The sequence below is a fragment of the Lynx rufus genome, unplaced genomic scaffold (assembly GCF_022079265.1).
Source record: "Lynx rufus isolate CCGP_SWC_20201006 ecotype Redwood Valley unplaced genomic scaffold, mLynRuf1.p SCAF_34, whole genome shotgun sequence".
Classification (NCBI taxonomy): domain Eukaryota; kingdom Metazoa; phylum Chordata; class Mammalia; order Carnivora; family Felidae; genus Lynx; species Lynx rufus.
In genome coordinates this window covers 3,709,477-3,724,026 of record NW_025814850.1, presented here as the reverse complement: position 1 = coordinate 3,724,026, position 14,550 = coordinate 3,709,477, and the positions used below count along the sequence as shown (strand labels likewise).

Sequence of the window (14,550 nt, the reverse complement as noted above, 5' to 3'; positions counted from 1 at the left end):
TAAAACGAAATCAAATCAAAATAAATCCATAAAGGAAAACTGTTTCCTAGTCATCTTCATTGAGGTTAACAGTATATATTTCCAGGTAACAAGCCCAACACCAGATTGCAGCAGATAGTTTTGTTTTGTCCCCAGCTGAGGACTGTTAATGCCTAAAGGAGCCTGTAACCAACCACAACTTAGACAAGCCTTAAGTTCCGCAATGGGGAAACTGGCTCATTAACAGAAAAAAGGTGTAGTCTTAGGCTTCTTTGCTTCTCTTGCACATGCTTGGCTTCTCTGTCACCTGCCCATTCCAGCTTCACGTTCTTCAAGTCGAATCACTTACCTTCTCGTTATGTTTTAAAACATCACTCAGAAATGTTAGAAAGACCTAAGGAACAGGGGTTATGGTTTATGCAGTCAGCTATCCTCTTGAGGCTTTTGGTTTATAGATTTGTGGAATTGTAGGCCTTCCTTTATTTTGCTTTGGGGAATGGTGGTGTGCAACCAGTGAGGTTAGTTGGACAGAGCCGTGATCTCAAGAGAGCCATGCTTGGGGTTTAGTGCTCTGATTTGGCCATCAAGAGGGTCTTCATAATTTGCTTTTAAATTTTTTGATGTTTATTTATTTTGGAGACTGAGAGAGACAGAGCGTGAGCAGGGGAGGGGCAGAGAGAGAGGGAGACCCAGAATCTGAAGTAGGCTCCAGGCTCCGAGCTGTCAGCACAGAGCCCGATGCGGGGCTCGAACCCACGGATCGTGAGATCGTGACCTGAGCTGAAGTTGGACGCTTAACCGACTGAGCTGCCCAAGTGCCACAAGAGAGTCTTCACAATTTTATCTTTGAATTTGTGTTTCCTAATTGAAGTCTGATGGGAAACTAGAGCATGGCTAGGGCTTGGCACCCTGGCTCAGGCATGTGACTGCCCCTGCCATTTAGTCCCCAGGATGTATTCTGGATCAACCACTCCACAGCCTCTGGTATGGCCAACCTCCCCTTCACCACCATGCCTGGCAACATCTGCATCCCCTGACCCCAGCAGGGACCTGGGCATGGTTGCAGGGAGGGCTGGCATTGGCAACCTGTACCTGAAGCATGGCAGCAGCAGTCCCCACTCTGGGCTGGCAGGGTCAAGCCTGTTCCTCATCCCCTTCCAGGTATCTAGTGTGTCCCCACGTCAAGGCTGCATTACTCTTGGGAGTCGCCTGTCCATAGTGAGTTGAGGCAACCAGTGCATAGGAAAGTGAGACACGTGACTCAATTTTCAGATGTGTGGTTCTGGCGGCAGGAGGAAGGAAGGAAGTCTGCTGCTAGTGAGCCTCGTGCATGCTGAGTAATGGGACCACCCAGGGTGCCTGTGAGGTTCTGCACTCAACCCTAGAAGATGCCATGCCTGTGACAGTGCAACATTTACCAGCTGACTTATAAACAAAAACTAAAACAAAAACACCACGATGACAGTTTGGGAACAAGACTGTGGAAGAAAAAAAAAGCAAAGTTTTTTTTCCTGATTTTTGAACAAGGGGTCCCACGTTTTCATTTTGTACTTGGCCCAGTAAATAAAGTAGCTGGTCTTAGGGGGTTGATCAATCCTTCCTGATATTGGAACAATGCCATATTGCTATAACTCTCTAGCTTTAGCTAATGATTTCTTTTTTCCCAAACATAGAAAGGTAGAAACGTTTACCCAAACTTTATGCATGTGCTGGTAACAAAAGATTGAGAACACATAACCAGCCATTCCAAGTTAATAGTTGAAATAACTAAAGAAAAGTATTAGTAAAAGATAGAACATGAAAAATGTTTTCAACATCAATCATGGGAAGAACCTTGCGTTTGCATCAGAAGGGCTATCAGAGACCAAACAACAACATACTTAGCCTACTGTAACATTCCTGCAAGCATAAGACAGAGAAAGCTTTCTTGGGTTAACCCTCTATCTACCATAGAATGAATTCTTTGCAATCCATTGCATAGAAGTTTTTGGCTGGTGAGATTAAATTGTGGGGAGAATCTCTATTTCTTAATTTAGCTCCTTTATCTTTTTATAATATTGCCAAATTATGGTATTTCTTACAGCTAATGGGAAGACTGAGCTCAAAAAATTGATGGAAGCAGTGGAAACTATTACAGGTTAATTAGAAGTTTCTACAAATCTAATGTCTTTATTCTTTAGCTAATTTATATTTTTATGTAGAACCATCATTTTTACATTCCCTTTTGTATTCTATTCTACCCATTTTTCTTCTATATTGATGAATATCTGCATACAGTTGCCCAGAATTACACATTAGAACATTTGCATTTTAGCACTAATTTTTCTGTGTGAATTTATAGTAGCAAATTTCTTAGTTTCTGGAATATTTGCCAAGAATAGTCACTATTCTTGATTTTGAAAGCCTAAATTTGAATTAGCATAGCTAATGATACAGCAAACTTTCACAGAGATAAAATTCTGTTATCATTAAGAGATTAGGGGAGAGATAATATCCTTACAAAATAAATGGATCTTATGCCTACAGTGTCCTAATTTGTATTATATAAACTGCATCAGTATGTCTATTACTTTACTAAGCGTAAGAGAGAAATTCTATTTCTACCCCCAATTAATGACAGTGGCGAACAGTTAACATATTGTGTGTGTTTGCTCATTCAGCTATTGTAGCTGAAGCTGTAAAGGGTCAACAGGTTTGGGGGGGGCTGTGGTTAGGCCCTTCTCTCTACTAATCTGTGACCATTTTGTTATGTTGAAGGGGGATAGGTTGATGTCAGTGATGTAGGAGGTGTTCTGGAAAACATGGGAGTAACTGTCACAGATAAGGAATGTGTAGAGCTCGTAAAAAACCTGCCAGTTAATGGTAAGCATTTAAAATATTAATATGGTCTTGAAGGAAGCACACATTTCTTATTTTGTTTATGAGAACTTCTGTATACTTTCTGATAGCATAGAAAAAATGCTTTCAAAAACTACTTAGTATGAATGATTTCACTCATGTAATTATGTATCTTCACATACTGATAGATAATATGTAGGTATATTCTAGGTTGTTAACATGAATCATCTAGGGACTTGTGGCTGCACCATAGACTGAGAAGGAAGAAGTAGAAAAAGGCACTTAAACAAAACAAAGACCGAAAAAGTACAGCCATTGTGATATGGTTCAATTTATACACTTACGTATGCAAATAATTTTTTTAAAAAATGAATGGTACGTTTTCACCTTAAGAGGATGCTATCTAATGGTAGAACATCAGTAACTGTAAGCTGAGTGTATATGGGGATTCATTGTTTCCATTCTACTTTTGTATATATTTAAAATTCTTTACAATAAAAACATTTCAAGAGAAGATTTTTAAGAAGGAATTCCATTCATTTTTAGTTGGAAATCAGTTGCTGCTTTATTCACAACCTGCCATCAGGGCTAAGAAGTACCTTTTGTAGTTGTGGTTCTATAGATGGAGAATTGTAAAAGTTATACTGGGTGCTAACTAGGTGAGAGAACAGAAAAGGACATTAGAGAGCTGAAAAGGAATTTAAAAAAAGTACTAAGATTACAAGAGTAACATGCTTCAGTGTCAATAATTGAATAGAGTGGATACATTGGTGGCTATTTCATTTTTAAAAATTTGAAAGTAAATTGGAAATTTTCTAGAAAAAATTACAAATCCTCCTTACATTAAATAATGACTTGCTGCCTTGGTGAATCTCCACGTCACTTACTTATGTATGACCTGATTTATGTTTCCACGTAGCTAAAGGAAAAGTCTACAAGAATAGGTTACTGGATGGTTTGAAGTCTCTTAATGGTAAGTGAGCAGCATAATACAAAGCCAGATGATTCTAAGAGACACATTATACTATCTCCTAGATATCCAATTGTGAACTTCACTAACCTCCTTAAATACTGATATCATTCCTAGCTTCTGATATAGACCTGTGAGCAAATTATCTCCATATAGAAATTTAAATAATATTTTACATAAGAGAAAATAAAGTCTGTGTCAGAACAGTAAAATTAAAGGGAAAATATTTGGGGAATTTGGTTAGGCGTTGAGACAATCAATAAAATAAACACAAATGAGCCCACTTATTAGTGAGAAGATAAAATAATGTTTTTCATTACTATGAATTATTAAATAGTAATGCAGGCCCTTTTAAAGCTTATGCTTTGTAAACCTGTCCCCATGATCCCACTAAAGAAAGAGGTTCTTTTTAAAGAGCTATTATCTATTATTATCTATTATTGACCCGCTTTGTACTATAGACACTTGATGTTCCTGCTGAAAATAACATTAGTATATGTCAACAATTTGATGTATTTGCTAAAACAAGTCAACTGTCATGCTATATATGAGCCTATTTAAGTTATTTAAATCCAAAAACTATGCAGCATGCTAATTGACTATAATAAAATGCATTCTGGACAATTAGCTCAAGATTTCAGTTTTGTTTTTTTTTTCTGCAGATGGAAATTTCTAAGAACTAAAATCCCCAAACAAAAATTTTAGAAAAAGATCCCTTGCTTGCAAAAGAAAAATATTTCTGACAGGGGACACCCTTTATATTTCCACCTACACTACAGCCATGTGGGCCCATAGGTTATTTAAATATATAAACTGTATTTTTCTTTCCTTTGGCTATTTCTTGACCATTTTGCTTTTCTAAGGAGGGATTGTTAATGCCAATAAACTTGATTCAGTTTTGAAAACCATGGGATGGAAACTCACAGAAGATGAAATTAAGGATCTCAAATGCAACCTGCCCACTGATGGTGAGCATTGAAAATATTTTTAAGTTCTTTGGGAAAAATCTTACCATGATGATTAGATTCCCAGCTCATTGTTCTTTATGGATCTTGGTTATGGGATTGAAGAAATTCTACCTTTTTCCATGCTAACTAGGTGAGAGAACAGAAAAGGACATTAGAGAGCTGAAAAGGAATTTAAAAAAAGTACTAAGATTACAAGAGTAACATGCTTCAGTGTCAATAATTGAATAGAGTGGATACATTGGTGGCTATTTCATTTTTAAAAATTTGAAAGTAAATTGGAAATTTTCTAGAAAAAATTACAAATCCTCCTTACATTAAATAATGACTTGCTGCCTTGGTGAATCTCCACGTCACTTACTTATGTATGAACTGAAGAAGGCATTGAAGAATAACCCCTTCTTGGGGGCTGCGGCAACTTTCTTAGTGTACTTCCTATTTGTAGAGGGCAGGAACCCCACTTTAAGTCATGAACAGAGTACCTTTTAGTTTAAGTTTTATACTAAAATAGGGTTGACTTTTTATCTGATTGATGACGACTTGCTTAATGTGCCAATAGTTACATCTACAATTCTTTTTGAGATGTGCTTCTCATTAGATTTAATTGTAGATCCCTTGAGTTTTATCAGACTTCCCTGGGGAGAAGCACAACCTAAGATGCTTGTTCCTGAATTATTTTTTCAAATTTGGAGGATTTACTAGGCGCCATGTTAATCAAATCAGAGGTTTCAACAAAAGGAATGATGATCACACTCTTCATATTGTCTTTGCCAGAAGCCTTAGTTTTGAATGCCCTTGGTCACTAAAAGAAATTCCAGGTGTTATCTTCTATTTGTAGAAGATGAGAACTAGTTCATTTTTTGTGCCATGTCGCACCCAGAATCTCTGGATTCTCTCTGTTCTCCTTTATCCTTGCTTGCTAGCCAGCCAGTTGTTTTCTGGGTTCATTTCTTTTTGTAGTAACTTGTCCGTTGCTGCCAATATCAACCAGATACTCTAGTAACACTGTATTTCCTAGCTTCTTCTTCTTCTTTTTTTTTAAAGTTTATTTATTTATTTTTGAGAGAAAGAGAGAGAGGGAGTGGAGGAGGGATGCAGAGAGGGGGAGAGAAAGAGAGAATCCCAAGCAGGCTTCCGCATGGAGCCCGATGTGGGGCTCGAACCCACAAACTGTGAGATCATGACCTGAGCCAAAACCAAGAATTGGGGGCTTACATGACTGAGTTACTCAGGCGCCCCACCCAGCTTCTTCTTTTAAAGTACAAGCATATTCAGTACATTATCTGCCTTCTAAGTTGTTGAAATTGATAAACTCCCCAACACCATTGCAAGGCATGAGTTCATTCCAGCCTCCAGTAACAATTTCTTCACCAAACACTTCCAGCACCAGAGCCAATGCCACATAGTTTTGGTGTTTTTGCTACTACTTTTGTTGTTGCTAAGACAGCAACACACTTGTGGTTCCAGTTCCTTTTTTTTTAAGTTTCTTTATTTTGAGAGAGACAGAGATGGCCTAAGCAGGGGAGGGGCAGAGTAAGAGGGAGAGAGAGAGAGACAGAGAAACCCAAGGAGGCTCCTCAGTGTCAGTGCAGAGCCCAACACTGTGCTCGAACTCATGAACTGTGAGATCATGACCTGAGCTGAAACCAAGAGTCAGACGCTCAACCGACTGAGCCACCCAGGCGCCCTGTGGTTCCAGTTCCTATTATCAGCTAGCTATGCTGCAGTAGCAACAAACAACCCCCAAATCTCAGTGGCAACAGAGTTTTTTTGCATGACACTTAATATTAGACACTGCCCATAGGTTGGCTGTCCATCTGTTCTCTACTATAGGACATAGGATGCAAGAACAGTCCCTGTCTGGACAGTGTCACTTTTGTAACAGGAAAAAGAGAGATGATGGAGCCATGTGATAGTTCTTAAAGTTTCTACTCAGAAGAGACTCAAATATTTCATTTGACAAAGCAAATTGCATGATATCATTGGGAACAGAAGTATAATCCTCCCATAAGACAGACTTGATACAGAGGGGAAGAGAATATTTGGACAAACAAGATATATTCTCTTAAAACAATGTATCTGAAAATGCAAGGAAAAACAATTTATACCCACTTTGATGCATTTTAAAACTGATTCCATAATTACAGAACATCTAGTCAATTTAATATATGGAGTCATCAAAAGAACCAGTCAGCTCTATTCTTATATACAAATATATGCATAGAATATCTCTAAAAAAGATACACAAAAAATGTCAATGTTTGTTCCTTAGAAGGAAGAGAATTCTGACAATGGAGATGTTTATAAAGGAGATATATTTTTCACTGGATTCTTATTGGTAACATTTGAGTTATGTAATTTATGCTTATGCTGTCTAGTAAGAATAAATTGATTTAGAAACATATTATGCGAAAAGCATGATTCACAAAAGGAAAAAATTGATAAATTGTACTTCATTAAAATTAAAAGCTTTCACTCTGGAAAGCTGTGTGGAGATGGTGGAAGACAACCTACAGTCTGGGAGAAAATATTTGCAAATGATACATCTGACAAAGCAGCAGCATCTATGGCATTTAAAGAACACGCAAAACTCAGCAATATAGGGGCATCTGGTGGTTCAGTCAGTTGAGCGTCTGACTTTGGCTGAGCCTCGTCTTGGGCTCTATGCTGACCACTCAGAGCCCGGAGCCTGCTTCAGATTCTGTGTCTTCCTCTCTCTCTGCCCCTCCCCCTCTCGTGCTCTTTCTCTCTCTCAAAAATAAATAAACATTAAAAGGTTTTTTTTTTTTTTATTTGAGAAAACCTCAGCAATATAAAATACAAACCAATAAGAAGATGGGGAAAATACATGAAACTATATGAATGAAAATACATTGCACCAAAGAGGATATACAGGTATCAGATAAACACATGAAGAGATGCTTGACGTCATTAGGTATTAAGGAAGTGCCATTTGAAACTGCAGTGAGATATCACTGCATACCTATCAGAATAGCTAAAATAAAAAATAATGACAACACCAAATGTTGATGAGGATGCTAGAGAAACCGGACCACTCATACTTGGTAGTGGGAAGGTAGTGATACAATCACTATAGAAAAAGTACCAGTTTCTTACAAAACTAAGCATAGAGCTACCGTAGCAATTACACCTTTGAAACTTAGGTTCGCACAAAATCTGTACATGAACGTAAGAGCCAAAAACTGGAATCAGCCCAAGTCTCCTTCAACAGGTAAATGGCTAAACAAACTTGTGGTACATACATATTATGGAATACTGTTATTCATCAGTAAAAGTACACTATCTGATTCATGCAACATCTTGGACAAATTTCCAGATAGTTATCCAGAGCTAAAAAAGCCAACCTCAGAGCTTACATACTGTAAGATCTTTACATATCATTTTTGAAATAACAAAATTTTAGAAATGGAGGACAGATTAGAGCTTGCCTGGATTTAGAGATAGGGGATTGGTGGAGGCAGAAGGAGGTGGATGTGGTTATAATAGGGTCCTTGTGGGACTGGAACTGTTCAGTATCTTGACTGTGGCAGTGCATACGTGAACCTACACAGGTAGTAAAATTGTCTGGAATTTAATAATACAGAGACATACACATGAGTACAAGTAACACTAAGGAAATCTAAATAACATCGGTGGATTGTATCAATGCCAGTATTCTGTTTTTGGTATTATTCTATGGCTTTGTAAGTCTTATCATTAAGGGAAGCTGGGCAAAAACGTACAAGGTATCTCTATTTTTTTCTACTAACTTCATATGCATCTACAATTACCCAAATAAAATTTTCAAAAAAAAATATTAAATTGGAAATAAAATCTGTTAGTCTATCAGTGTGATAACTGCCCCCCCCCCAATTGCTAATATAAAGGATTTGTCTTCAAAGTGCCTAATAATTTATCTTGTAATCCAAATGGAGGAAAAAAATCTTTCTGGGTCTGTTAAAACATCAGGGAATATTGAATGAGAACACATTACCTGAGAAAATCACTGCTGAAACCCAAGTTTAAACATTTTTGAATAGCATGTACCAAACATAAACCCATTGCTATGGCCTGATAGAAATAAGAAAGTTCTTCAAAGTCTTAGAGCTAAAAAGTAGACCCTGGACAGTAAGTGGCTTTTGAATCTTATCCCTTGACTATTGTAGGTTTGATTTTTTATAGAAGAATTAAGTCATAGTTGTATTGTTGATGTTATATTTTTCATATTTAACCTCTTTACACTCATTCTCAAGAAGTGGGTAAAAGTAGAGAATATTATTAGTACGGAAGTGTTGCTGGAGTATTTTCCTCTCCTATTATTTGTGTGTTTCACTGTTTCTTTTTATTATTTGCATTTCTTCTTACAGTATATGGGAGAACTACAATGAAAAAGTTGTGTAGTGGATTAAAAGCTTTTACAGGTCAGTGGGAAGTTATATAAAACCAAGATCTGCAGACTTTATGTAGTAGTATAGTTTTAAATAATATTTTTTACCATTCTATTGCTGATTTGTAAATTGTAGCTTTCAACCTTTTCTAATGAAACATTTGCTCCTAATGTCCCACAGTTTACCTTTATATATAGTAATTAAAAGCCTATAACTTACTAATAATTTCTGAACTTTCTGGAGTTTTTATACTAATAATACTCACTTCAACATTATTAATAGATTCCCAAATCAGAGTATATCAAGCAACAGCAAAATAAAGCGCTTTTTTTTTTTTTCCATTCTTGGAACTGGAAAGAATTATGCTGAGTGAAATAAGTCAGAGGAGGACAGGTATCATATGTTTTCACTCATATGTGGATCTTGAGAAACTGAACAGAAGATGATGGGGGGAGGGAAGGGAAGAAAATAGTTACAAACAGAGAGAGAGGGAGGCAAACCACAAGAGACTCTTAAATACAGAGAGCAAACTAAGGGTGGATGGGGGGGTGGGGGAGAGGGGAAAATGGGTGATGGGCATTGAGGAGGGCACTTGTTGGGATGAGCACTGAGTGTTGTCTGTAAGCCAATTTGACAATAGATTATATTCATTAAAAAAGCTTATTTATTGTCAGTATCAAGAGCAAATAACATATTTCAGAAAAAAAATTAAAATATATAGTATTCTCTGGTAAGATGGATAAATGAATTAATGTTGATATTTCATTAATCAGTTATTTAGGTAAAATCTATTCTCTTCTACTTTGACTTCTTGTCAGATTAAGAAATCATACTTTTCAGTATTTTTAAGCAAATTTGATATATGACCCTTCTCAATTCTGTATGGATGTATATATCTTATTATATCTTTGAACTTCCTCAAGTTAGGAAGAAACATGCTTAACACTATTAAATTATTACTTGAAATAATTATTCTATAAAATTCTTGAATGATCATGTTTCATATTTTCAAAGGAAAAAATATTAATGTGCAACATCTGTCAGATTTTGTGAGGAACATGGGTATTGAGCTAACAGATAAAGAACAAAAGAGGCTGCTAAAGAAGCTTCCAGTTGGGGCGCTTGGGTGGCGCAGTCGGTTAAGCGTCCCTCTTCAGCCAGGTCACGATCTCGCGCTCCGTGAGTTCGAGCCCCGCGTCGGGCTCTGGGCTGATGGCTCAGAGCCTGGAGCCTGTTTCCGATTCTGTGCCTCCCTCTCTCTCTGCCCCTCCCCCGTTCATGCTCTGTCTCTCTCTGTCCCAAAAATAAATTTAAAAAGTTGAAAAAAAAAAATTAAAAAAAAAAAAAAAAGAAGCTTCCAGTTGATGGTGAGCCATAAAGATACTTTAGTAGCCTTCTAGAATACTTAGCTTTATGGTACCATGGGAGAAGTTTTCAAAGTTCTCTTTAGGGGCGCCTGGGTGGCTCAGTCGGTTGAACGTCCAACTCTCGATTTTGGCTCAGGTCATGATCTCACAGTTCGTGAGACTGAGCCCTGTGCCAGGCTCTGTGCTGGCAGCATGGAGCCTGCTTGAGATTCTTTCTCTCTTTCTCCCTAGCTCTCTCCGCCCATCTCCCACTCACTCTCTCTCTCTCTCTAAATATATAAACTTAATTTTTTTTAAATTTCTCTTCTAGCATTTAAAATATATATATAGTTAAAGTAATTAGAAAAGGCAGATTTTAAGTTATATCTATCAATCTATATATCTCTATCTCTCTATATAACCCAGGCCACCAGGGGCAAAATAAATGCTGTCATGTCATGCCCTCTAACCAATGACAAAACTATTAGAAAAAAAAATGAAGGAATGTGATTAGGGGAGAGAATTTTAGAAGAATTGGACAAGAGAAATCAAAGGATAAAGAAACCAGCATAGAGAGACTGTCAACTGTTCTGTCAGGGGTTTAGAATGGCATAACTGTCACTATTGTATCCCGTCTCATTTTTTTGTTGTTATTCGAGGATGAATAAGAACATATTTACTCAGTAAATGAAAACTCTCCCTGAAATTCTGAAGTATATGTATTATGTTTCTGAGCATCTATAGAATGCTTTGTCTGACATAGAGTGTGATTTGCATTGTAGCTTCTGGGAAGATCTATCAAAATAGATTGTTGGATGGTCTGAAGTCTTTCAAAGGTGAGTTAATGAGCAGTTTGAGATTTAACATTTTAATTTATATCATTAGAGCTTTACCCAAGCCATCCTTTTATGAACTGATTTTTAAATGTAGTTTCTTTATTTTAAAAGAGGTATTTTGTGATGAGTTTTTTTTAAATCTTTGTAGGTCCCACATTTTCTTGTATTTTTCATAACTTAATCTTGAAAGTGTAAATTGAATTCTAGGTAGATAAAACAAAACATGAAGAGAATGATAGGTAGTCTGAAAATTAGTTAAGCAAAGAAAATAAAAATAGTTTCTATTGTTAGAAATATTGGACATTGTTTCCTGATAGAATCCAAATCATAAATTAATGTTCATTATAATTCCTCTAAAAAGAATGTGTTTTTAGTGAGATTCAGTTAAGACAGAAAAAAAAAATGTAGGCAAAGGTACCAACTTGTGCCTAGGATTTGTTTTGGTTTTGCTTTCCCTCCTAGTGCTTAGTCCAAAAGAAGAGAAGAACATAAAGAGAATGAAGAAATGACTTAAAAGCTCTGCCACTTGGTACCTATTGAGAGGAGTCACCTGTCAAAAGAAGAGTGCCTCTTGGCATTCCTAGGCCCTCCAGAAGAGTGGGAGCAGGATTATTTTTTAATTTAATGTGGAAGTTGTCCACCATGCTGCCCATTTGATAGCATCTTGCTATGTGTCTTTATCAACTAAATCGTCACCTTAAAAATGAGACAATGATAGCCAGATACTTGTCGGCCTCCCTGTCGTTCTCTTTCCCTATCTATCTAGTTTTTCTAGTCTCTAGGCCTCCTGTTTTACAATTTTAAAAATAAATTTTCCTTTCCATGCACTCTGAGCCTCAGCTCCTGCTTCAGCTTCAGAACATTTTTAACTAAATTTTTAACATTTTAACTAAAACCCTCTGTAAACTACCATGCTAGGTAGTTTACAAGATAATTATCTATTCTTTTTAACTAATACAAATAGTGTTCTATCTTAAAATATTCACCAAAAAATCAGTGTTCATAAACTGTTTTCACAGTATGGATAAACCAGGCGTAAAGTAATTGTCAAGTTCCAGTGGAAAGCAGTACAAGTTTTTTGGCAACTGAGAGTTTTTTTTCAAAATCCTTCTCTACTGCAAATTCAATTAGTTGTCTTTAGCTTAAGTTGCAAAATCCCTTCATAAATTATTTCTTGTCCATAGTTTCATCAAGGCAAAGCTTAAGGCTCTTTAACACGATGTTAAAATAGAGTTTGGTACTCATGTTTCAAAGCAATATTAATAGTACTGAAAAGGATTCTATTTTTCCTTATTCCTAGTTTTTTCATATTAATAGTAAAAACATTTTCAATATAATAGTAACAGAGCACTGATAGATTTCTAGTATTTAATGTTCTTTCATATTTTAACATTTTTTGTCATTCTTTATGTCTCTTTCCTAAGGAGGGAAGGTTGAAAGAAGTAAAGTCAATACTGTTCTAGAAAACATGGGAATCGTGCTCACAGGAGAGGAGCTTCAAAGTACTTTGCTAACAGATAACCTACCAGTTAACGGTAAGCACTGTGGTTATTTCTCTGCGTTTCTGCAGAGCTTTGCCTGTGAATGTGCATATGAGAATTTTTGAAATTAGGATTATTTGATGCTGAAAGGAAATGTATCTTAGAGTAGAACCCATTCTAAAGTAAAAAGAAATCCTGCCTCATTTTTAAAATTTAAAGTTATCAACATGTTTTCATACAGAAACCAGAGAAGCCAGAATGTTTATCTGAGGAATAGTCAGAATGTAGAATAAAACTTCTACGGATTAAATTTAAAAGTGATCATACGCTGGCTAACGCTTCATTTCTTAGTTCTTCCAATCTGAACCATTTGCTTTTTTGTCTTATGTGTTCTCCCTGAGTGATTTTATGAACCCCTACTTTTAACCATCTGTTTGAACCATCAGTTATATTCTTTCCAGTCTTCTCCCCAGTCTTCAAACTATTTTATTCTAAATCTTCTGAGACATTTCTATTTAGTCCACCCCAAATAGCTGTTCAAGGATAAAATTTGTAATCTAATATATTCCATATCTTTTTAAACTGATCATCCTTTTTTCTGCTTCACTGACCCTGCCAGAAATCTCTATCCACTTAATTACTTGCTGCTGCCTATTTAAACTCCTAAATATTTTTAAAATCCATTCCTACTCTTTAGCCCTGTATCACTACCCTTCTTTCTATTTCTTTTTATCTCTTCTTAGACTGCTAGATAACTCTCTCTCTGCCTATAATTTTGTTACTTTTAAATCCACTCTACACACAGTGGGCAGAATGATCCATTTCTATGTAAACCTGATCATAAGACTAGTTGGGGTTTTTTTCTCCCCATCTTATCTTCCCCTCTTCTACTTTTCTGTACCTTCTTTCAAAACGTTGAAATAACTCAAGGCTCTGATGGGTTCTCTAAGTGATCTTACCTACTTTTTGAGCTCTGAATTCTATCTGTATGGTAATGAATCACTGATAGATATTCCTAACCTAAAACACTCCTTGGATCTCTATTTGGTTTATTTACTACCTATTTGCAGTCTCCACTTGGATAGCTCCAATAACTTGTAACTTAACTTGTCTTAGTCCGAGCTCTTGATTTTTCTACTAAAACTCATCCCTTCCCGGTATCATTACAAGGCATCACCACTGGAGTTTGTCTTGTGATGTCTTTGTCTAGCTTTCGTATTAAGGTAGCACTAGCCTCATAGAATGAATTGGTGTTTTTTCCCACTTCTGTTTTCTGAAATAATTTATGTAGGACTGATATTATTTCTTTAATTATTTGTAATAATTTACCAAAGAAGCCATCTGGACATAGTCCCTTCTCTCTGAGAAAATTTCCAATGCTAAATTTTCTTGTGTGTTGCAACACTATTCAGATTTTCTGTTTCTTTTTTATTCCATTTTGGCAGCTTGTGTCCATTTTGGAATCTATTTCATGTAAGTTGTTTAATTTCTGGCATAAAGTTGTTCACAGTATTCCCTCTTTAGCCTTTAAATTACTGTTAAGTTCAATGGGTTAATCCTTTCTTTCATTACTAATTTTAGTCATCTGTGTCCTCTCTCTTTTTTTCTTGGCTAGTCAATTTTGATGATGTTTTCGAAGACTAAATGTTTGGTTGCATTGAGTTTCTCTGTCATTGTTCTCATATCCTCTCTAATCTTCATTATTTTCTTCCTTCTGCTTGTCTTTGGTTTGGCTTGCTCTTACTTT

General features: G+C 36.3%; 1 protein-coding gene, 1 long non-coding RNA gene and 1 pseudogene across 2 annotated transcripts in view; all 3 read left to right on the top strand.

The window, feature by feature from the left end:
* LOC124522185 (leucine-rich repeat-containing protein 37A2-like) overlaps window positions 1-14,550 on the top strand; it is a 334,305-nt pseudogene that overhangs the window by 208,492 nt on the left and 111,263 nt on the right.
* The window catches only part of LOC124522177 (uncharacterized), a 130,818-nt gene that overhangs the window by 95,045 nt on the left and 21,223 nt on the right, over window positions 1-14,550 (top strand). Inside the window, exons 26-27 of the mRNA XM_047093476.1 lie at window positions 11,269-11,322; window positions 12,747-12,857. Of these exons, the coding sequence (XP_046949432.1) occupies window positions 11,269-11,322; window positions 12,747-12,857 (165 nt within the window). The remainder of the gene's footprint in view (window positions 1-11,268; window positions 11,323-12,746; window positions 12,858-14,550) is intronic.
* LOC124522189 (uncharacterized) lies at window positions 4,721-10,296 on the top strand. Its single transcript, XR_006964705.1, has 3 exons — window positions 4,721-4,755; window positions 9,120-9,173; window positions 10,155-10,296. It is a non-coding gene; the product is annotated as an uncharacterized LOC124522189 (long non-coding RNA).